The sequence below is a fragment of the Branchiostoma lanceolatum genome, chromosome 14 (assembly GCF_035083965.1).
Source record: "Branchiostoma lanceolatum isolate klBraLanc5 chromosome 14, klBraLanc5.hap2, whole genome shotgun sequence".
In the NCBI taxonomy this organism is placed as follows: domain Eukaryota; kingdom Metazoa; phylum Chordata; class Leptocardii; order Amphioxiformes; family Branchiostomatidae; genus Branchiostoma; species Branchiostoma lanceolatum.
The window spans coordinates 2,834,649-2,858,152 of NC_089735.1; the positions used below are offsets into that span (position 1 = coordinate 2,834,649).

Genomic DNA, 23,504 nt, shown 5'->3' on the forward strand with positions numbered 1-23,504 from the left:
AATAAATGTACTCATTTTTAAAGTTTTGCTGTCGGAGTCCAGGACTCACAAGCATACAGGAATACGAATGAAGAACCCGCCGCACCTATCAAAACGAGTACAAACCTGGTGTGTTATGCCATGATACAGCTAACCAGGTATGCAATACAAAGATAAAAACGAACTAATATCCTAATATTCGATCATATATGTTCCAGGTGCGAGGACCAAACGACACAAGCAACTTTGACAAATATTCTAGAGAGACTGACATTCCCCCGGAGGAGACCTCTGGCTGGGACACCGACTTCTAGAGAGAAGGACATAACTGAGACTTTGTATTAAAAAATGGAGAATCACTGGCAGATGATAAAGGCTTGTGTACTGTGTCAAATCTATAACACCTGCTAACATAATTCCATCAGGGTACATAATTCCGCCACCCTGAAAGATACTTCCAAACAGATCTTCAACCCAAAATCCTGCAGCACAATGCACTCGTGTTTATCTAAACTGTGCAAACCTGGGGCGGTGCTGCACTAGAGATCTCTCAAACCCACTGTTTTTCAAAGTGGTGGATTTATGTAACCTGGTGGATTAATGTTAATGGTAGTTACCCCTTCTGGTGCCACACCAATTCAATTTGTTGGATGTTTGCAGGAAGTTAGGCCTCAATGATTGGCCTGTGATATTTAACCTTCATTCTGCTAAAATAGCCGTTAAGCACCAATTTTGTTTTGGTCATGGATTTAGGCAGCAGGGAGAAGGTTAATAGAAAGGTTATCATTTCATTTTTAACAATGTGCATCAAGCTTTAGATGTGCTTGGTTGTTGCCAATATCAGTAAGACCATATCACAGAATGTATATATGTACAGTATATGATCCAAGATCAGAGAAATTTGTATATTCAGATACATCTCAGTAGTCTCAATGTGCCATGCAGATATGTACTTTCATGTTGTGAGTTGTTGTTGATGAATACAAATTTCGGCAAGGTTATCAATTTAGAAACATGTTGTGCCATATAACGGTTACATGAACTCGACTCAGATGATGTCCAAAGTAGCCAGCCTGTGATCTAAAAACAATGAAAGGTTGTAGTTGACTACATGTAGCTGTGGATTTCTTTTGGTGTATTTCAAACAGGGCTGTCTCCAGTCTTAGATTTTCCATCCCACCTTTTTGGTGACCCATGTTGTTGATGTTTGTAGTTAGATCTGTCTTTTTAAGCTTATGAAAATACATGTTCATTGATTTCGTATCATGAAGTTCAAATTTTTTTAACAGACTGAGAGTAATTTTGTTCCTGTCCCAACAAGCAAATTTGCATCACGAGATGGAGGAATGAGTCCTGGAGACAGCCCTGGTTTTAGGACACTTCAGCAAAATTTCTTAGACAAAATTAGGAACCTTAAGCTTAGATAATAAATTGTGAACACTTGTCTAGGATTATTCTGCACCAGAAATGTCCCTTTCTACTAGGCTAAGACTGAACATCTTTTAATTTTCATGATATTTAGCCGTGTCTGTGACGTATTTATACAACTGAGTGCCACTGGGCAATGTTCATTACAAGTAATTCTATTTTGTCTTCAATTGACACTTTGACGGTTGATATTGAGCAGAAACAGTGTTTTCCTACCCAGACAAATCTGTTTTGTTGATGACATTCAAAATGCACATAGTTCCTGAAATCTACAGGCATGTCTTAAGAGAAGTCTACTTTTTATATTATAATGCCAGTAGTGTAATGTTAGTGTTCTTACTCCATTCATTATTAGATGTTACACCAGTAACTATCTTATGTTGTACATTGTACAAGATTGACACAACAAAAGCACAGAAACCCTCAGACTGCCATGTAACTTTCGACAGATAGTGAATGATGCTAACAACAAATAACATTGATAGTTACATCTTCACATAGTTACAAGGTTTAGAGAGTAAACCTGGGAACTCATTCCTAGCATTCATTTAGATATACCCTCAAGGTCAATGGTTATCACCGAAAAAAACAGATGGACAGAAACACCCTATATACACAGTGCACCCTCCTCAGCACGGCTGAATGCGCTCGGGAAACCCTTCCAGCATCAGCCCTGCTATTCTACCCCCTGATTCTGGCTCCTGGAAACGTTACTGACAGTCGCTCATGAATAATTAGCAACCTAGCCTTATTTGGCACCAGCAGCCGTTATTTTGTTCTGAACCAGAAGTAGCGTTGTAAGATGTAACCTGTTTGGCTGATAGCGTCCCTTGAGGTAGCCTGGTTTCAATCAAGCCCCGTGTCCGCTCGCCGCCTGTAACGGCTATCCACGGGGAGGGGAGAGAAACCCCCGGACAGCTGGAGTTTGCATTATACAGACTACCCTTGAGGATTTCCACAAGATGAGCTTGTGCCAATCCTCTGATTGGCTGAAAGCTGTTTGGTGGTGACGTCGCCGGGAGCCAGAATCAGGGGGTAGAATGGCAGGACTGATGCGGGAGGGTTTGCCGAGTGCATTCAGCCGTGCTGAGGAGGGTGGCACATGTGGGGAATGATTGTCACATTGCAAGATGTACTTGTAGTTGAATTTGTTCCTTGGATCATCAATTTAAGAAGAAGGGCTCAATTTGCTTATGACTAGACATTTAGTACAAACGGTACTATATATACATGTTACAGTACTTGACATCGGTCATACATATCATGCCCAACAACTACCATTGTGAGATATGAAATGTGAATGTTGAAACTGTTGTTGGATTTTTCTATAGAAACTTTGACATGCAAAGTGAACGAAACAGAAATTTCTTGAAGTCGAAGATAATTTTCTGGCCATCTTTTGATAGGTCTTAGATTGCGTCACTTAGGGTAAGACTAGCCTTTTCATAACCTTCGGTTACAATAGTTTGACATGTAAGGCCACACAAATTTGATTTGTTGGACCTTGGATTCTGAGAAAAGTATTCTTAAAAATAATTGCTCTTGTTAGAATTGTTATTTAGCGGAACCTTGTTTAAAAAGTGCAGGTTTTGTGCTCTCCTGACCATGTTTCAGGTTTGTGAAGGCTAAGATCACACATGAAAGTGGGTACAGGAAAGTTGTCTAATCTATAGGTGCAATAAAAGGATGTATATCATATAAAACTTTGTGGCAATATTATTTGGTCTATGCTGCTTGAAATGATTCTGGAGACAGGCTTGTTAAGATTGTTCTGTGTTGGTGGTGGTTTAATTTGAAAGTGTTCAATATCATAATAGAAGAAAACCCCAAAATAAGTGGGGGAACCGAGATTATGAGAATGAAAAAACCTTAAACCTTCAAGCTATATTTTTTCACATATGTTAAAATGCAAGCCCGTTTGCAAGAGTCGCATGGCTAGGGAGATTCTGCAACAATATCCAATCTTGCACAGTGCATCTGTAAAACTTTTATGCCAACATTGAACAAACTTCTATTGCAATACATATGCAATACATAACTCTATGATATATCCATAATAACTGTTATAAACGGTGCCATAAAAGATACACAACAAAACTAGTGAACTCCAGTTTACCATTATCCAATAGTAGAAAATGTAGATAATGAATGTGTTTTAAGTGTACTCAAAGACTATTTTATACAACTGTACATCTGTTACTGTAAAACCAAATCTACTTTCATTGTACTCGTGTGTTGTGGTACCTAATGTTGTCATACTTGCATCATGTAGTTATATGTCTTTTCACAGCTTCTGATGCTTCCCTCTGTGAAACATTATTTATGTTGTTCATCATTTATAATGTTCACACAATAAAAAGACTTTCTTGCGGACATACTCTCGAGTCCCATGATAATCAATTGACTTGTAATGTTGTATGGAAGCTCGTATGAAAGACTAAAATGGCAGGACAGATATTTTCAATGAGTGGGTATACTCCAATATGTACATGGTGTAGCTGCCATAGATAGCAGTATTTTTGTCACATAATTCTGGCTAACAAAAGAAACAAAAGTTGCGTTTCACCAGTCGAACCGCAGAGCTCTATGCGCATCGGTTCTGCGCAGCCTTCTCTAAGACGGCTTTTTCCGGGTCACGGCCGGACCCGGGTTGGACCCTGCTGCATGGGTGTGAACAACTACCTGTGGTGCAACAAAAAGACCTCAGACCTATATAATGTTTACACTTTTTCACATCTACAGGACTTGCCTGGTATAACCATGTAGATATTTAGTGCATTGTAAAAAGACATCGAACGCTGTGGCCTTCGAAACATTAAGAATATTTGGTCAGTTTATTTGTGTTTGTCTTATTTACAGTTCACCTGGAACCAACTAGATATTTACATCGCGTGATAGCCCATTTCCTCATCTTTAAATTGATACCAAAGTTCCTAGGATAATTTTATGGGAACCGGTTTTGCCCCCGAAAAAACTGCGACAATGTCTACCTTGCGGTGGTGAAATTTCTGCCTAGTTCTAGCTACCGATGCGTGCACTCCTGCGCTTCGGATACATTTCGATACATTTCGCGTGGCATAACAAAGCCCATTTTTTGTAAATTAAAAGCTGTATGAACGCGGCTACCACATGCAATATGATAATTGACATGATAACAGTCAAGTACAGACAGACAGAGGTTTTAGTACAAGGTACCTGATATTTACAAAATAGTCAAATTTGAAGTCAATCACTTCGAACTCCTGCGTTCGAACGACCGAACCCAGCCAGTACGCTCCATTTTCCTGCCGCGGGGGTCAGGCGAGGTCAGGTGCAATGTTGCAACTTTCAGCCGGTGTTGGGAACGTTGATGAAACTTACGGCTCAAGTTTTGCCGTCTAAAATTAATATTCTGAAACATTTCCAAATAAGACTAATATCATCTTGAAGCCAGGAAAAGTGAGATTCATATGCAAGTTGACCAATGCCATTAGATAAGCTTTGAGTTCTGTAAAGCATGGTAAAAGGACATTGTGTTTGTCTTCTTCTTCAGAATAAGACGCCCTGCAAATTGACCTCTTGTTAGTTTTTTTGGGGGCAAAACCGGTTCCCATAAAATTATCCAAGGGACTTTGGTATCAATTTAAAGGTGAGGAAATGGGCTATCAGATGATGTAAATATCTAGTTGGTTCCAGGTGAACCGTCAATGATACACGCACAAATATACTGACCAAAAAATGGTCAATGTTTCGAAAGCCACAGCGCTCGCTGACAATTTGCTGTGCACAAAATAACTACATGGTTATGTTGGGCAGATCCTGTAGATGTGAAAAAATATAAACATTATGTAGGTCCGAAGTCTTTTTGCTGCCGACAGGCGGTTGTTTACACCCATGCAACGGGGTCAAATCGTGCCGCGGCAAACGCCGTAAATAAGAAAATAAAGCGTTCTACGGTGACCTGCGGTTCGACTGTCACTGCCGTCAGCTAACAACAAAGGCCGATGACCTTTGAACTTCCGCCTACAGGTAACTGTTTCTCACCTGTATGACGCAGGTAACATTTCCACCGTGCGAACACCTGTTGATTCCCCCTTCTAGAGACAAGACTGGCGACACTACGGGGACTGCGAGGTCATAAGAAGACCATGACGTCACCGTGCCGGTGGTTTGTGGCGATGGTGCTGATATGTTGCTGTTCAGAGGCGCACAGTTCTACCTTGCCCGACCCAGGGACAGCCATGCAGTCAGGCGCCAGGCGTGAGGTCACCAACAACGGCGGGACAGGTAACGTTTAGTCTTACATCGTGCAAATAGGAGTGGACAACCTCATGATCAAGCCAACCCGTACACACTCAGAGCATATCTTCAGAAAAGACGCTGTAGCCACGTAGTTACCATTTAGAACTTTATTCCGGCCCACACCCAGACTAATTTCGCCTTGCTGTGTGTGGCTTTTACAAGGATCAGAGCTCGAATGAGCACAGTCACAGTTACAGGTTACAAGTTAAGTCTAGCATCATATACAGGTAGTATTCATGGGGCATGGCGAATATTTTCCCCAGAACTATCGTAGAGTGGAACTCGTTGCCAAGACGTCCTGTAGGAACATAGCTTTTAACAACACTGACAGCTACATGTAGATGTGCAAAGGTTAAGTATGACAGGTCGTTCAGTGTGATATAACCAGCTGCTGTCGCGCCGCGTGTCTGCAAAGCTGGTGTGTTAGTCGAAGGGCGGTTACACAGACTATAATACTAGTATTCAGATATTCCTAAAAGATTCAGCTGTTTAATCTAAATCCATTCCATACACCCTTTAGAGTCAGTAACACATGATAGAGTCAAGTAACATAAGTGCAAAATATTTATCGACATGTAACACAAAACCATGCCCTGTATTCAAAGTAAAACATTATTGATGCCTTTCCAGCACTAGTTCTCTTGATTCTCCTATATACTGAAAACCCAGGCAGTCAATAAGGTGTGTTAAGTGCACGTCATGTAGCTGAGGATCTGAAAGGGGGGACAAGGCCGTGTAGGGGGTGGCCGTTGATTTCATTCTCCTTCTATACAGGTGGCCATTATGTTTACTTTCACGGAAGGGAAACGTACTGTTTTTGCCACGTTTATTTCTCTTCTTCCTCTTCTTCTTTTGTTCCAAACAAATAAGGTCAATGATGAGGCGGCTGTCACCATGGTTACTGGTAAAGTAGCAGATACCCTGTGGTGTTAGATTACATAATGTAATAATAATAACTTTATTGCTCAACAATTGTACAAGGTACAGAGTATGGCATTCACTGGTACATAGATAACATTCTACTAGGCTAATCCGTCTATCTTATACAATATGGTGTACTAGTCTATCTTATACAATATGGTGTAGTAGTATGGGATGACAATGGGATTTTACAATTATTGGAGGAGTTTCTTACGTCTAGACATTCTTTGATAAATTTCCCAATGTATACCATGCATGGGTTGTCACATGTCATTATGTACTTAAATTTGCTATTTAAGTCCATTGAGATAAATCCTGGTAAGTCCAACGATAGCATTGAGTATAGTGAATTACGTAAATCAAAATATTTGGGACATACAATCAAAAAGTGATATTCGTCTTCAACTACCTCTGGACGAAATGGACAAACCCTCTGGTCTATAGGGAGTTTTTGAAATCTCCCCGTTTCTATACTTAATTTATGGCAGCCAATTCTGAGTTTTGTGATTGCTCTACGTACGTCGAGGCTCTTAATGTTTGAGAGGTAGTTTTCTTGCTTATAAATCTTGTTTAAGGTAGAAAGAAAGGAAAGTTTGGAATTGTTTCGAATAGCGCAATGCCAATTTTGTATATAAACATCTTGTAGACGTTGTCGTAGCTGAGTGTTGATTATATCTATATGGTATAATGTAGCAAGTGGCAGAACAGAGCTGAGGGGCTGGTCGCCATATAGCCTCTACCAGGCCCCGTCCTATCGCTGGCAAAATAGTAGAAATCGGCCGAGGTACTCCGCTATACAGGGTAGTCCGCTATACAGTGAAGCTCCATCATCGATAATATACATAATATATATACAAAATGTATATCAATGTGTTTGCGTAAGAATAAACACAGCAGTAGTTTGTTAGGCTAGACCACGTGAAGGTAACATAATGTATTTGCTTGCAAATGTGACTGTTCTTGATGATTTTATTTCTCTTTCTATACAGGAAGTACCGATCCGCCCAAAACCGCCACGATTTTTCCAGACGAGGCCACTCCTTCCCGCTTCTTCGTTACCTCTCCTTCAAAACCCCATGCGACGGTAGATGAAACGGGAACAAATACATCGCCAAATGCAACGGATGTTACAACACCATCGAATGCGACTGATATTCACACAACACCATCCAATACGTACACCTCCTCACCCAATACAACCCATATTTACACTACACCACCAAACGCAACCAATCTTTACACCACACCACCAAATGCAACCCACATTTACACTACACCACCAAACGCAACCAATCTTTACACCACACCACCAAATGTTACCCACATTTACACTACACAACCAAATGCAACTAATCTTTACACCACATCACCAAATGCAACCAAAGTTTACAGTACTACACCACCAAATGCAACACATATCTACACTTCTTCACCTAATACAACTGACACTTACACTACACCAATTGCAAATACAACCCATCAGTACACCACTCCCCCCAATACAACCCACGTCCACACAACACCACCAAATACAACGCAGGTGCTCCCCAATACTACGTCTCCAACGAAAACCACACGACTTCACACGACTACTTCACCAGCCGACACCACGCCTTCTGCCACCACAACCATCCACACGACCCTGCCTGTCCCGACCACGACTTTCCCAACACCCGCGTCGGGAACTTGGTTCGTAAACCAATCGGGAGAACCCTGTCTTATCCTACAAGCCGCCATTACAGTCAACATCACCTACTCTACGTCCCCAACTGCCGATTCAGCAGTCCTCATCAGTCTACCCGAATCCGCCGAGTCAAGGGGATCCTGTGGACCGAACAGTTCCCACATCACTCTCGGACTGCAGAGTGGCGACTTCAACCTGACGTTTACCTTCGACGCTAACGTGACTTTCGATGGTCTGGAAAACGCGTTCGTACTTTCGCAAGTCAGTCTTGGATACATCTTAGACGGGAGCATGTTCCCGGACACGTCAGCCCCTGATGCACCAGTTGTTGTTCGGTACTCTAACTTTTCCGATACGCATCTCGCGGCTTCTATGGGTTCGTCCTTTAAATGCGACGCAGAAGAGTCATTCCACCTTGACCGTTATCACGTGCTGAGCATCAGCCATGTTCAAGTTCAGCCGTTTGCTGTTAAGGACGGCAAGTTTAGCAAAGCAGAGACTTGTCCGGAAGACGGGAAGGGTCCTCAGTACAACTTGGGCGTGGCGGTCGCCCTCGGCGTGACGATTCCAGTCGTGTTCATGGGCGTGTTTATCGGAGGGCATTACTTCTGCGTGATGAGGAAAAGGGGAGGGGCGAAAGCGTACAGCGCACTGATATAACAGGACTGTTTATATTAAGTCAGACTATACGTTGAAGATTTACAAAGAACTGGGTGTTGCTACGTATACACTACCAAAACCAAATTCCTGGTCACAGTCTGTTGCGTCGAAGAGGTTTATGAATATGTACAATAGCTTGAAGACGAAGGTCAAAAAGAAAGCAAAATATATTCTAGATCTGCTTATATTCATGCGATTTGTGCTTTTCGTACATATCTGATGTATTTGATGTTGATAGTATGAATTTATGATACCAGTAAATGTTACAATATGTAAATAAGAAAATATACATACATGTAGTTGAAGTTTCTATTAGATGAAATTTACGTAAATGCTTTGTAAATTCAAATGATTTATCTGCAAAGATGTGAAGTTAATAGGAACCGTGTTACTGACGAACGTTGGTAGCTTGTTTTGTTCAAGTTGTATTGAAATACTGCATGGAATCGTGCCGCGATTAGGTGGATAGGTAATTTGTAAACTAGCCCAGGTTTCCGTAAGGAAGTGAATAAAAAGAGTTAGCAGTGTAACGTCTGTAGTAACTTACTAGATCACCATGTCCTGGAGGTACTGTCTACATTGTATATTGTACCGTATGTCTGAAATAAATTTACCTGTTTCAAGTGTTTTGTTTGTGATTGTGTGTGATGGCAAAACCTTGTGTCAGTATTTCGAGCGATAGGAAATGATACATGCTCCGATTATAAAGCTATGTATGATGATGATGACGATGAAAAGGAGCCAGCACTTAAATTAAAGTTAAAATACGTTTTCTGATTCTACATCCGGGTTACATGATGATGATGATGATGATGATGATGAAAAGGAGCCAGCACTTGAATTAAAGTTAAAATACGTTTTCTGCTTCTACATCCGGGTTACATGATGATGATGATGATGATGATGATGATGATGATGATGAAAAGGAGCCAGCAATTAAATTAAAGTTAAAATACGTTTTCTGGTTCTACATCCGGGTTACATGATGATGATGATGATGATGATGATGATGATGATGATGAAAAGGAGCCAGCACTTAAATTAAAATTAAAATACGTTTTCTGATTCTACATCCGGGTAACATGATGATGATGATGATGATGATGATGATGATGATGATGATGATGATGAAAAAGAGCCAGCACTTAAGTTAAAGTTGAAATACGTTTTCTGATTCTACATCCGGGTTACATGATGATGATGATGATGATGATGATGATGATGATGATGATGATGATGATGATGAAAAGCAGCCAGCACTTAAATTAAAGTTAAAATACGTTTTCTGGTTCTACATCCGGGTTACATGATGATGATGATGATGATGATGAAATGGAGCCAGCACTTAAATCAAAGTTAAAATACGTTTTCTGGTTCTACATCCGGGTTACATGATGATGATGATGATGATGATGATTTCTGTTGGTTCTACTTAGTTTAGTTAAAATACAGACAACAACATTGCCTTGGTTCAAAACTTTATTTTCTCATTGATCAGCACATAGCCCATATCTAAGGAAGCAAGTCAACTCATATTTCATCACGTCACCCCATCATATATAGCTTTATTGCACTACAATTGTACAAGGTACAAAGTATGGCATCTACAGGTACATAACTACAGTTCTATAAGGCTGATCTACCTAATGCAAGAATAATATAGTATGGGATGAGAATGGCCTTTTACAATCATCGGAGGAATTTCTAACGTCTAGACATTCTTTAATATATTTTCCTATGTATACCATGCAGGGTTGTTACAATATGTACTTAGATTTGCTATTCAAGTCCATTGAAATTCTGTTATATAAGATGATAGCCTTGTATCATATGATAATCTACAAAACAGCTGAAAGAACCGTAGCAAAACTTAAAAAGACTAGTACTGTCAAACATTTTGTCCAGTTCTACAGTACACTATGCCCGGAGCCCATCAAACTGCTCCCTCTGGCGCTCAAAGTTATATTGCATCTTTAAGTAATCAACGCCCCTTAAAGCACTTATAAGACAAATTGGATCTATTGATAGACAAACAGACAAAGTAGCGTTTCATTTGTTCAACTTCTTGTTCCACAAATTATAATGAAATTCGGATGTGGTAGTCATTCGGAACGCGACATCTTACAGGACATGTACACTTGACCACTCCAACTGGGAAATTGTAAAGGAAACGTGTCATTTATGGATAATATTCCATGCTTCTGTTTGTGCGCTGCTTGAATTTTGATTCCTGACTTTAAATGGTCACATTGTTGGAATCAAAGTTAAATTGGCCTCTAAAGTTAAACCCCTTTGCGAGCCTTTCGTGATTTCCCCATTCGCGAAAACACGGAAATTTGGCAATTTGACGGTCGTTTAAGTCAGTTTTCAGGTCACGGTCGGGAGCGGTACTGCAGATTAGGCTCTCGTAGGGTATGTAGTCCCGACTTGTAAAATGTGAAAATGTACAAGACATTAGACTTAAAGCCAGTGAAAACTTTCCCAAATAGGTCCAGGTATCCTAACATACATCTAGAACCAGCTTTATGACATTAGTTGACATATTAAGGATCGATATCTAGACACCGCAGGAGGAGCCATGTCCGCCCGTCGAAGCGCCACCTACATCCATGTGTACAACATATCTTTCACGTAATGAGTGGGTTGAGGATACATGTGGACATCGTCTGTTTTCTTTTGACAACCTTGGCCGTGCACTCAACTGTTCGTCTGTTTATATGGGGTAAAGGACTGTCAGAGAAGTCCGGCCGTCACTCTCAAAACACGATCCTTCACCACAACTTCTGCTTGGAGACCGTATCCAGTTTCCTTTGACAGCTATCCATCTGCTTCTATAATAACATATGGACACCACACTACAGTATGAACAACAAGAAAATACCTGAATAAAAAGAGTAACGATAGAACATTTCTCATTAAAAGTGGCCAAGCGTACATGTCCTGTGAATTGAAAGAACAATGATAGATACTTTGAACGTGATTTGAATGTGATTTGGACTAAAACACGGTCGTTATTTTTTTCCAACTACATATTCTATCGTTAACACGTGCAATGAAGCTACAAAATGATTCGTTTGTCTCTTAATCCCTTCTTTACACTCTACAAATAAAAGATGTACTAACTCAAAGAGCCTTCAGAATCTTACAGGAGAGCATATTCAGCTTTTTCTAGATATGGAATAGGTCCAAAAACACTACATGGGTAAACATGGCCCCAGCTAGGAGGGTCACCGCAAAGGTTGCCCGGCAGGTAGTTGACGTTGGCCCTGGTGACGTGGCGCCCGGTGATTGGTCACAGCCCTGATCCTCTAGCATTACCTGGACCAATGAACGCCCGCGGAGGTTGGGTGGACTTGCGCAGATAACCTGTGAAACATTCGTACATGAGTGTTCACGACCCACAAAAATATAGCAACTAAGTTCTACGATCTACACCACCTGTCTATTAATTGTTTTTTATTCGCTTTTTGACATAGATAAAGGCAATTTGGCACTGCACTCAAGTTAATATCTTATTTTGACAAAACCACATACAAACAACAACAAGGTCACAAACCAGGGGGCCCAAAATCGACCTTGAACTTCGGCTTCACAACACCTGCCCACATACCAAATATCATCGTAATCCATGAAGAGGTTCTTAAGGTATGCTGACTACAGTAGTGCGGAAACACAAACAGACAGACAGACAGACAGACAGACAGACAAACAAACAAACACACACACAGACACACCCAAAACTATATCTCCATTTTTCATGGAGATAATAAAGGTAGATAGATAACAATGATAGTATGGACCAACGCGGGGCCCAAGCCTCCTATCCCCTGTGGCATGTTGCGACTTCTATATCTGCTTGACGGGCGTGTGCATCAGTCAAGCAGAACTAGAAGGGCTTTGTGTCTTCAACATGATTAATTGTTATGTTGATTGCTAAATAAAGTTATTTTTGAATTCATTATATCATAAACTTAACAGCGATGCCATCATATACTCGTATGAGACAGCTCGAACGCAATTCCCATGAGGACTCGTGTACAAACTGACCTGGTCGGATAGAAACTTGTAAAGTGTGGAAGAGTCAATCTTAATTGTGACGTCATCGCGGAGTCCCCGGATGTTGCAGTCACACCTCCATGGGTTGTTCGAAACATTGACGGCTTCGAGTGACGTCAGTGCGTCAAAGGTACCCCCTGAGATGGTCAAGAGCTCGTTGTTCGCCAGATAGAGCTCCTACAAGATAATACACATGACAACTAAGTTTTACAAGATAATGAAATGAAGCAGAGATAGTGTCTTTCAAAATGAAAGCAAAAAGAAAATATCTTGAGGAGGCAACACGACAGATACATAGGTATGCCATGATCATCGATATAACAAGACATAATCGTATCATATCCCATAGGTATTCTATAGCTAATCATATCAAAAGACTATCAAAGTTCAATGTGCCTTTGTTCTGACGTATTTCTCTGTGGATCTTTTGAAACTTTGATGTTACTTTTCTAAAGATTCAGCTGCAACGCCTTTGCTACTATGTAGAAAAGACGCACCTTAAGATTTGTCAGCTCGTCGAAGGCGCCCCGTGAGATACTGGACAGTTTGTTGCCGGTGATGTCCAGCGTGATGAGGCTAGTGAAGGCTGAGAATGACGATGACGTCAGTTCTTTGATGACGTTGTTACTCAGAACTAACGTCTGCAGACCTGAAGAAACTGAAAAGTACAAAAACGTGTTTTTTTTGTGTGTGTTGACTGTATTACATAAAAGCTATGGGACTGGCGAGGTGAGGTGAGTCATTATATAGGACCAATTGGAGCGCCAGCTCAACTCGGTTAGCACCCCAGAAAAAGAATAGGAAAACATGACCATGAGTGCTGCTTCTCACCGCTATAAGTAGCCGATGTAGGTGGCACCGCAAAAGCGCCACCTACATCGGCTACTTATAGCGGTGAGAAGCAGTACTCCAGTCAGAAGCTCTGAAGAAGGTGTCTGATATACATCGTAACGTTAGCAGGTGAGAACAATACCTGGTTGTGTACAAAGAATCTCCTATATCCTACTGACAAGGTCTTTTCCGTTACAAAACAGCTGAATTTTGCCAGACACATGCAGGCTATCTCATTGCAAGAATGTCCTCAGTTTCCGATCATACGACGATTGAACGACGTATGTGACAGGGCCATTGGAGAGACCATTTTTTTTTTGCAGACGTACGACAACTTACCTGACTGCCCCAAGTCAGGCACAACAGCCAATAAATTATTCTGCAAACACAGCTTCTTCAATGAACTTCCCTGGCCGAAGGAACCAGGATCGATTCCCGCTAGTCCGTTATCGTCAAGATGCAAAGTTTCTAACTTGGAGAGCGGCACCATCGTCCCGGGTGGGATGTTTGTGATGGTGTTGTTCCTCAGTCCGAGGTTGATAAGTCCCGGAGTCGAGGAGAAGGCGTCGGCGGCAACAGACTGGATTTTACAGGACCCTAATTCCAGATCTGTGAGGTTGGAGAAGCCCTTAAAAGTATCCGCTGTAAGGTCGGTGATCTCCGTGTTCTGTGGATCAAAAGAAGAAAAGACAAAGAAAAAAAGTAACAGTGATCTCGAACCAGTTTAGCTCAAATGAACTCAATGAACAGATGAGCTAATCTTCCACTGGTCATGACAGAGAAGAAGCTATGTACAATATTTATAGGTTCATTGTACCGGGGAAATTCCCCTAGCTCTTTTCGACAAGCACAATGAACAGTGGACCACGGTTTAACGTCCCGTCCTAAAGACTGCAGCCCTTTCCGGTAGCGTGCATGTCGGGTGAGCGACACAGCCGGGATCGAACCCGGGACTTCTAGTTCCAGAGGCAAGATCGCTAACCACTGGACTACGCACGCTACCGTTCAGAAAGGGATCTATCTGGTCTTGAGTTTAAGGGCCAAGTTCAGACCATGGTCCAGGAGTGAATATAAAAACCACGTTTTCCATCCAGTTTTCATCTTTTTGGCCTGCTTAGTTTTCACTTTAAAGCGAGTAACAAGGCGGCCTTAGAGCATAGAATACTAGTCATTTGCGCTCTCTGTAAATGATTGCTGGGGATGTCCCTTTGGTTGAACTGGTAGCAGCCAAACAATTGAGTTCCTGTTTCCAATTAGTCGGTAACCCCGGTTCAATTCCCGGGGTTAGGCCATCTCGGTTAGGACTGCACCGTATTTCGGAAGGGACGTAAAATGGGGGTCCCATGCTGGAGGAGGTGCCTCAGGCACGTTAAATGGGAAGGGCTGACGACCTCTCTTTGTAAAAACATTTCCTGCTACGGAAACAGCAAGGAAAGTCCCTGCACTTTGTGCCACCGGGTACTACATATAATGTCTGAACGAACGAATGCAAATGTTTGCTAACCTGGAGATATAGCCGATGTAAGCTTGGCAACCCTTGGTCGGGTCCAAGACGTTGTTGAGACAGCGGATTCTGTGACATGTCCAAGACCTTAAGACTGGAGAGTGTGCGGAAGACGGAGGTGTCTACTTCACCGATGAGGTTGTCACTAAGATCGAGCTGGGTCAAAGAGGGGAGTCCTGCGAAGTCCTCTTCCGAGATGCTGCGGATTCCGTTGTACCGGAGATGAAGATGTCTGAGCATGGGGAGGTTCTGGAGTGCGCTGCGAGGCACTGCAGTTAGACGGTTTCCCGCTAGGCGCAACACGTAGAGATTCTGTAGAAACACAGGACGGATTGTAGGAGAAAAGTTTCATATTGTCGGTAGGCAAAGTACAAATTAACATAATCAACAGATACTGGACATAAAGTTGGGGGAATATACCAATTAAATAAACATAATACAATACAGGCGTACAGAGTAAGCATTCACGGGACGAATATATCAACTCATACATAGAAAATATCCATATTTATTCTTCAAAGATTTCAAAATCATTGGCAAGGAACAAATGGCCATGGCAATAGGAGATGTATAGTCTCTACCAGACGTCTCTACCAGACGCGCCGACTATAGGGAGAACCGAGTTGCCGGGGGACTTTGGCCATGGAGGGTAACATAGGGTTGCAATATTGGACCCTATCTCCGTAGCCGACTCCCTTCATACAATTGACTCTATTTTGGCCAATTTCTACTATTTTCCCAGCGACCCGCGGAGGCTGGTAGAGCCTAAGAGATGTACCTGTAGTGAGCGGAAGACGTCGCTGCGCAGATCCGCCAGCCCGTTCCTGTCCAGCCGGATCTCCTGAAGCTGACTCAGGCCGGAGAACTGGCTTCCCTCTACGGAGGAGAAACTGTTGTCTGCCAGATCCAAGTATTCTGTAGTGGACATATTGAAGTTAAGAACTATACCAACATGATTGACATTTGACTGACGTTTGCATACGATCCTTAGGAGTTAGTGACTTTGACACGTTCACTGCGGCAGACGGTTTTTCCTTTCTGATTGCAAGATTGAAAGAGCATAACAGGGCTATTCAAAACTGGTGTGCTACGCCTAAAGGCATATTACCGGATTTGCGAAACAAACATACAAACAGACAAACAAACGTAGCGTACAGTATTCTTAGTAAAACTAACGAAACGTGCGATTTGCAATGACAAATTCTACAGAGTAGCGTAAGGAGATCGGTTCTGTAATGAACTGTAGTAGGCAAAGGTTTTAAATGCCTTTAACCCTCAAACCACCGTAGCTTTTTTACGACTAATCTTACCGTATGGGGTCAAAACTGACCCCACAATGTTTTCTACAAATACAGCTTTATTTGTGACTATTTTTGTGGTTTGTATATTTGTATAGTTTGAGTAATCTATAAGGGACAGTTTGACATGATTAGGTGTGAATAATTTCTGCGTATTATCATAATTTATGCAAAAATAGGGAACATCGTCTTTTGCAACTTACGCTATTCAGACAAGCGGGCTCTTTTGAAGCCTGCGCCTACACTTGATGTCACATAGCATCTGAATGTCTTAAGCTAGAACAACCAAACTTGGTCACCTTTGCTAGAATTTTGTTGGCAACAATTTGAATTTAATGAAATAACTAATCAATGTTTTCATGTTGCTATGGCAACCGGTTTCTGAGAGCCATATTTGGAAAAAGTCGCTAATATTGGATTTTACAATGTAATTCTAGGGCTTTCTTTCTAAACTGCACTTATTTTCTTATATCAACACTAAACAATGTTATTTACTATCACTTTTATGATTTAATATTCATAATTTATGCATATGAGATTACGTCATCGGTCAAAATCAAAGATGGCGGACGATATAATTAGATTAGCTATAGCCGGCTATTTCAACCTCAAATCTCATCATTACCGTGTTTATTCAAACTGAAACAATCTTAATATAAACTTTTTGGTCCATTTGTATTGTGTTATTAGGTTATATGATGAAAAAATGCATTTAAAACAATTCAAGATGGCGAAACCAAGATGGAGGATTTCGCTAATGTAACCCGATATGAACATGATTTATATGACGTCATTTTGACGTCGTTCCTGTTGCCATCTACAAATAACGTCTTTGAATATATCATGATTTATCATACAGTATTTCTATTTAAGTTTTATCATGTACCTTTGAGTTATATGGAAATACCCAATTTGTTGGTTTTCGTCAATAAAATCACATAAATGACGTCATAATGCGTCGCAACGTCACTAATCTTTACGTTCATTAAAAAAAAAATGTTTTTTCACGTTTCTACAAAATTAAATTTTGTAACTATGATCATAATTAACCCTTATCATACATGTTACTAGATGACAAGTATCAAACAACAGGGAATATGAGTGCAGATTTTGCTGGGATCAGTTTTGACCCCACTGGACCACGCGTAAACTTTCTAGGATAACTTAATCAACAATGAGCCAATCTCGGTAAAAACTTGTGAGAAGTTATAAGACATATATACAAACAAACTCATAGAAGAAATTTTGTTTTCAACTCAAAATGTCAAAATGGCAAATGTTGATACACGCCTGGGATCAGTTTTGACCCCATACGGTGGTTTGAGGGTTAAAATCCTGATGTACTGGCAACAGAGTACTCTTTTACAGGCACTACCTTCGACGACTATGGCAGCGAAAGCTGACGCGCTCTTCTCGATACATGTGTCTTGGAATGGCGTCATCTAGTTACTGATCCGTACGTATTTCTTCCCTTTGAGTCGGCTTTGACAACATCGCTGTCGAATTGTTCAGGAGCGTGAGGGGCGGTGTTGGTATTATGTAGTTTCTGTAGACATCTGTAGATATTTTCGTTCTTTTCTTAGATGTGTTGTGTGGTGTAAATATGAGCCGTCGAGATAATAAACAAAGGGTCTAGATAGAATTGATAAACGGACCAGGCTACTGTAACATACAGCATTATTTATACAGATCTACCTAGATTCTGCATGGAGGCGAATGTTCCTTCTGCAAAAGACTGCAGTCTGTTGCCGTCCAACAGGAGGCGCTTCAAGCCCACCAGGGAGCGAAAGCCCACACGACTGACCTCCGACAAGGTGTTGTTGCTACATTTGGGGACAATGAAAAAGAAAAGGATGAACAATTTTTAGTAAAGTGTAAAGTTTCCCATAGCCTTTTCTTGAGGCCGTTGACCCAGTGGGTTGCTATCCACTGTGTCTAGGGCACGAAGGTATTGGAAGGCGGAGCCCATCCTTCCTCTGCCTTTTGGTTAAGGAGAGGCACTACAAGAGTCTGAACTAACGGAAGTAAAATCCTCAGAGACAAGTTATTCAGCCTCGAGTCCGGCACGATAGAAATTAATTGGTAACTGGGAGATCCCGGTTCAATCCTGGGAAGGAAACTCGGTTGGGGCTGCACTTGTCTTTCGGAAGGGACGTAAATGGGAGTTCCACGAACGAGAAAGCTAGAGGCTCCTCTCTGTAAAAAAATATACCCTGCTACGTAATGAAACAGCGAGGAATCTTGCAGTCCTATGGGCCACTATAGGCACTACAAGGTACTCTCCAAGCAGATCGAACAAAAGACCGTACCCAACTGGCAAAAGGAGTTTTTATTGCAACCGGAGTAACAAAAAAAAACAACTCCTTTTGCCAGTTGGATATGGTAAGGTCTTTGTAACCGTCAGATCTGCTTGGAGATTACTACATAGACTCTACCAGTCTCCACGGGTCGCTGGGAAAATAGTAGAAATTGGCCAAATAAAGCCAAATGTATGAAGGGAGTCGGCTATGGAGATAGGGTCCAATATTGCAACTGCGGATGGGAATGTTATCCTCCATGGCCAAAGTCCCCCGGCAAATATTCTCTCCATAGCCGACGCGGTTAGTCTGGTAGAGACTATTACTACAAGGGTCTAGGCGAACTGAACGAGCAAACCTCAGAGCCAAGTCCTTCAGATTGGTGAGTCCGGCCACGGCGTAGTCGGAAACAGCCGATATCCGGTTGTTCTGCAGATGTAGAAGGGCCAGGCTCTGTAGGGTGAAGAAGCGGTCATCTCCCATAGACGTGAGAAGATTCCCATCCAGATAGAGGTACAGGAGACTCGTCGGGCCAGCGAAACCATCTCGGGGCAAATCACTACGTAGAAAAAAATAATGCAAACTAGATAAATGTGAAAAGCCTTTGGTAAAGCCTACGTTTATTGTTGAAGATATTCATCAGTCACGTGTAATAACAGTTACAAGAACATTCTTCAAACAGTGACTTAAAGGTCACTCCGTGAACAAGACGTACAGAAGACGTCGAAAATTTGGAGGTGCGTATGTCGCTACCTTTAAGTCACTGTTTGAAGAATGTTCTTGTAACCTACGTTTATTGTACTGCGCATGCGTGTATACAATTAAGCACACCGACGTCTGACATTAACAAATAATCAATATAGAGAAAACATACGATTATAAAGATTTGATTCTGTATTGACGTTACTAGTGGCTGTTGTGTGTTTATTTTTGTCCAGACGTCCTTCCATTGAACCATATGTTCAAATAGGTTTGTAGAAAACAGATTAGATTGAAAATATCGGTTACCTGATTTTATTTCCGCTCAAGACGAGACGCGTTAGGGACGAAAACGCTGCAAACTCTCTCCCAGTCAGTGCCGTCAAGTTATTCCCAGAGAGATCGATAGCCTGGAAGAAGAAGAGTACGTATAAGCTTTAACTTTAGATAACCTTCATCAGGACTTGCAAAAGGTTCACAAACACATACACAGACACACACACAGACATACACACACACACACACACACACACACACACACATACATGCAAACACTCACACACATACACACAGACACACAGACACACACACACACACACACTCACACACACACTCACACACTCACTCACACACACACACACACACATACATGCACACGCAACGCATACATACATCCCCATAAACACACACATACACACACACACAAAACACACACACACACACACGCACACATACATACATGCATACACACATACATACATACCACACACACACACAAACACACACAATCACACAGACACAAACACACACTTTTACAGACGTCGTGACACGTACCTCTAGATTGGGAAGTTGTTGTGACGTAAGTTCCTTCAGACCGGTAATCCTGTTCCCTTGTAGTTGTAGTGTGGACGTGTCAGGTGGTAAGGGCGGTACTACAGTAAGACCCTGGGCAACAGTAAAATGGGAAGCAAAAATTAGCGATTTTGATTCAGTCTATTTTGCTGTTTGGTTTGGACTGGTTACCTTAGTAATCATTAGATAACGTCTGTTGTTATTGTCGTGAACACATCTAGATGTTGCAAGATGTTTAGCTATAATAACAGGAAGACGGACAGTCTATCCACTAGTGGTCCTATAACAGAGACACCAGACATCTGTAACCAATTAGTGATCAATAAAGGAGACAGACACTGTCGATCTAGAGCAGGCAAGCAACGAATCCAGACCTCATCCTTGCTCTCCTAGATTAGTGCCTAAATCACGCTAACATTATTGTTCTTATTTTGTTATTTTAACAGCAAAGGATTCAAATAAGCACTCTGTGCTTCTTGTCCAATGCTTGTTAAATATATGTGCATAAGATAAGATAGAATAAGAATTAGCGAAATATATGTTAAATATATGTTAAATATATGTTAAATATATGTGAATAAGATAAGATAGAATAAGAATTAGCGACTTTCAAAAGATGCCAGGAAAATATTCTCTTGGTCTTGTTTGGATGTAGATAATCTGATTCCAACGTGTGAAGCGCGAATCCAGCCTTTAAGTGTTCAGTAACTACGTCCATTCATGTCATTGTTTTGACTATGACTTCACTTGGTGCAGTTTAGTGAGTAACTATTATTCTTCAAGTGCCACTTGAAGTGACGATAACAGATGAAATATAGTAGATCGTGTCACACCGTGAGAATGTTGAGTTTTATTTGCAAGTTCTTGCCCCTAGGCTAATTGCAACATAAAGCAATGCATAGAAAAAGTATACAGACAGTGCAAGTTAGGGATGGTGACAAGTGGAACAAGTGACTATTCTAAGAAGTGCTACGGAATACAAACTAAGCTTTTTAGTAGACTTCTAGGAGCGCCGGCGCGTATTCTTTTAGGGAGCCATTTTAAACATGGTCCAGGTTCTCTGATGCCGGGGGAGACAGTGTAGCGGCACGTCAGCACTCCTAAAAGTCTGCGAAGGAGGCTAGCAGTACAGCCCTATGAGGTCATAGGTACACGAAATATCGTAATCTCCAAGCAGATGTTTGAAATGAAAACATTTTCCTGACGCACAGCCATCCCAACAGGACTAGAAAACGTAACAATTTCCTCTCCCAACATCTTAATTCTTCGAGATTTGATACAGACCCGATCTCCTTACGCTACTCTGTAGAATTTGTCATTGCAAATCGCACGTTTCGTTAGTTTTACTAAGAATACTGTACGCTACGTTTGTTTGTCTGTTTGTTTGTTTGCTTGGCAAATCCGGTAATATGCCTTTAGGCGTAGCACACCAGTTTTGAATAGCAAGTGCAAGCGTGCGTGAGACCGGACTGTAATGTTTGATCCGCTCACACCTAGCCTGGTCCCAGTCTCTAGGGTCGGCTTAGTGGTGTTTTACCGGGCCAGTCAGTTTCTGATGGCCTTTCTACCTCTGGCTGCCATCCTACTTCCGCTACACCCCACTTCCGCTGCCTTCCTACTTTTCCGCCGCCCCTTGAGTGCCGAACTAATTAATCCAAGGCCGTAAACAACACCCCGAGCGGGCTAAGCTGTCTGGGCGGGTGAGGGTCACTCACAGTGCCGTAGAGATATCGGGGAGGCACCGAGGGTATGGATTCCAGGCTACTCACACCGAGACAGACCCCTACTCTTTTCGATAAGTGTAGTGGGTTATTTAACGTGCTCGAGGTGTGGCTCTACTCAAACACGGGATCTTCAGCTTTACGTCCCATCCAAGAGGACACCCCTTACCGAAGCTATGTGCTCATTTTTACCTTTATAGTCGAGTTGTAAGGTGCCTTTCCCGAAGGCAGAGCTGCTCGGGATTTGAGCCCAGAACCTTTAGATTCTGAGTCCACAAGACCAACTTGCCACCTACGTAGGAAGACCATGCTTTCCTGCATTTGTAAAAATATTTTTGAGTCGTTAGTAAACGACTGATGCACTACTTTTAAATCTATCAACATTGTGCAAAAGCTGAACGATTGATCTTCTTACCTTGTTCTCACAGGAGACAGTCCCGGCCTCGCAGCTGCACGCCGCCGGACAGTCAGCCCGGACCCCTGCCGACCGCCACAGTACCAGCACGGCCGCTACCTTCACCACGAACCACGCTGTATCTTCCAGCTTCATGGGGAACAATCCCTGTCCGTACAGCATCATTCTGTCCTAAGCAGTTTCGTCGTACGGTTGTCTTAGATATCTACTGAACGTAATGCACACACGGTATATAGCCTGGTATTTAAACCTATTACAGCTGCAGAGTCTCTTTCGTCCTCTTTGGTCAGCGCTGCATCAGAGTATAAACGGCCGTTGCATACGATATCTCTTTGGACACAACTATAGGAATCTATATACGCGTGTTATCAACCTTACGTACGCGAACACGACGCTCGCGATCCCGGTGACGTCTTATTACACGTGTGAGTAACGTCTAAACGACGGCAACGTTATGTTTGTGATGAATGCTGCAGGCGTCGGATGTGACGTAATATCATCCGAGATCACAAGGAGGATTGCGTATCGTCTAAAATGATACTTGAGTACTTTAAACACCGTGGAGGCGTGGGAAAGATGCCCCTCGTCCTAGCACTGTCCCAGAACGTATTGTGCATACACGGGACTCCATGCGATCAGCCTGGCTGGTGAATTGTTTGTATCTAATAATAATCGGTGGCAAGTCAATAAAAAGATAACTACACACCCTTTAAAGCCCCCTCTCACTGGACCTGCGGCACGTTGGCCGCGTCGCTGCGTCCTAAACTGGATTTGTGTTACCCTTAACTTTATAATGGGAATATCATTCAAAACGTACAAGTATGACCAAAAAGACAACAAAACACACCAAGCTTTAAAAAGCGTTTTTGTCGATGAAA

General features: G+C 41.9%; 4 protein-coding genes across 9 annotated transcripts in view; 2 read left to right on the top strand and 2 right to left on the bottom strand.

Annotated features, from left to right (window-relative positions):
• LOC136448360 (cGMP-dependent protein kinase 1-like) overlaps positions 1-3,784 on the top strand; it is a 63,868-nt gene extending 60,084 nt beyond the window's left edge. For 5 of the 6 annotated variants that reach the window (XM_066447775.1, XM_066447776.1, XM_066447777.1 and 2 more), the window contains one exon: positions 198-3,784. In XM_066447775.1, coding sequence (XP_066303872.1) covers positions 198-293 — 96 coding nt within the window. In that variant the 3' untranslated portion in view covers positions 294-3,784. The remainder of the gene's footprint in view (positions 1-197) is intronic. The other variant, XR_010757865.1, reaches the window with a different exon arrangement.
• A 1,591-nt stretch (positions 3,785-5,375) lies between these two features.
• LOC136448363 (lysosome-associated membrane glycoprotein 1-like) lies at positions 5,376-9,576 on the top strand. The gene is made up of 2 exons (XM_066447781.1): positions 5,376-5,673; positions 7,599-9,576. Exons 1-2 carry the CDS (start codon positions 5,535-5,537, stop codon positions 8,951-8,953), a joined length of 1,494 nt encoding a protein of 497 aa, XP_066303878.1. The 5' UTR covers positions 5,376-5,534; the 3' UTR covers positions 8,954-9,576.
• Positions 9,577-11,535: 1,959 nt separating this feature from the next.
• Positions 11,536-15,656, bottom strand: LOC136449102 (leucine-rich repeat-containing protein 15-like). Its single transcript, XM_066448915.1, has 5 exons — positions 15,345-15,656; positions 14,180-14,507; positions 13,507-13,667; positions 13,001-13,186; positions 11,536-12,319 (listed from the first exon to the last, which is right to left on the bottom strand). Exons 1-5 carry the CDS (start codon positions 15,582-15,584, stop codon positions 12,122-12,124), a joined length of 1,113 nt encoding a protein of 370 aa, XP_066305012.1. The 5' UTR covers positions 15,585-15,656; the 3' UTR covers positions 11,536-12,121.
• A 418-nt stretch (positions 15,657-16,074) lies between these two features.
• On the bottom strand, positions 16,075-22,791 carry LOC136448668 (leucine-rich repeat neuronal protein 3-like). The gene is made up of 6 exons (XM_066448307.1): positions 22,627-22,791; positions 20,473-20,583; positions 19,948-20,048; positions 19,298-19,498; positions 18,338-18,465; positions 16,075-16,259 (listed from the first exon to the last, which is right to left on the bottom strand). Exons 1-6 carry the CDS (start codon positions 22,789-22,791, stop codon positions 16,075-16,077), a joined length of 891 nt encoding a protein of 296 aa, XP_066304404.1.
• Between the last annotated feature and the right edge of the window lie 713 nt (positions 22,792-23,504).

Coding starts and splice junctions, on each gene's coding strand:
- LOC136448363 (XM_066447781.1), top strand. CDS start 5,535: ATGACGTCACCGTGCCGGTGGTTTGTGGCGATGGTGCTGATATGTTGC. Junction 5,674..7,598: donor CACCAACAACGGCGGGACAG/GTAACGTTTAGT, acceptor CTTTCTATACAG/GAAGTACCGATCCGCCCAAA.
- LOC136449102 (XM_066448915.1), bottom strand. CDS start 15,584: ATGCTCAGACATCTTCATCTCCGGTACAACGGAATCCGCAGCATCTCG. Junction 13,668..14,179: donor GCCTGACTTGGGGCAGTCAG/GTAAGTTGTCGT, acceptor TGTACTTTTCAG/TTTCTTCAGGTCTGCAGACG. Junction 12,320..13,000: donor ACAAGTTTCTATCCGACCAG/GTCAGTTTGTAC, acceptor AATGTTTCACAG/GTTATCTGCGCAAGTCCACC.
- LOC136448668 (XM_066448307.1), bottom strand. CDS start 22,791: ATGATGCTGTACGGACAGGGATTGTTCCCCATGAAGCTGGAAGATACA. Junction 20,584..22,626: donor CTGTCTCCTGTGAGAACAAG/GTAAGAAGATCA, acceptor ACTGTTGCCCAG/GGTCTTACTGTAGTACCGCC. Junction 16,260..18,337: donor CGCCTCCATGCAGAATCTAG/GTAGATCTGTAT, acceptor TGTCCACTACAG/AATACTTGGATCTGGCAGAC.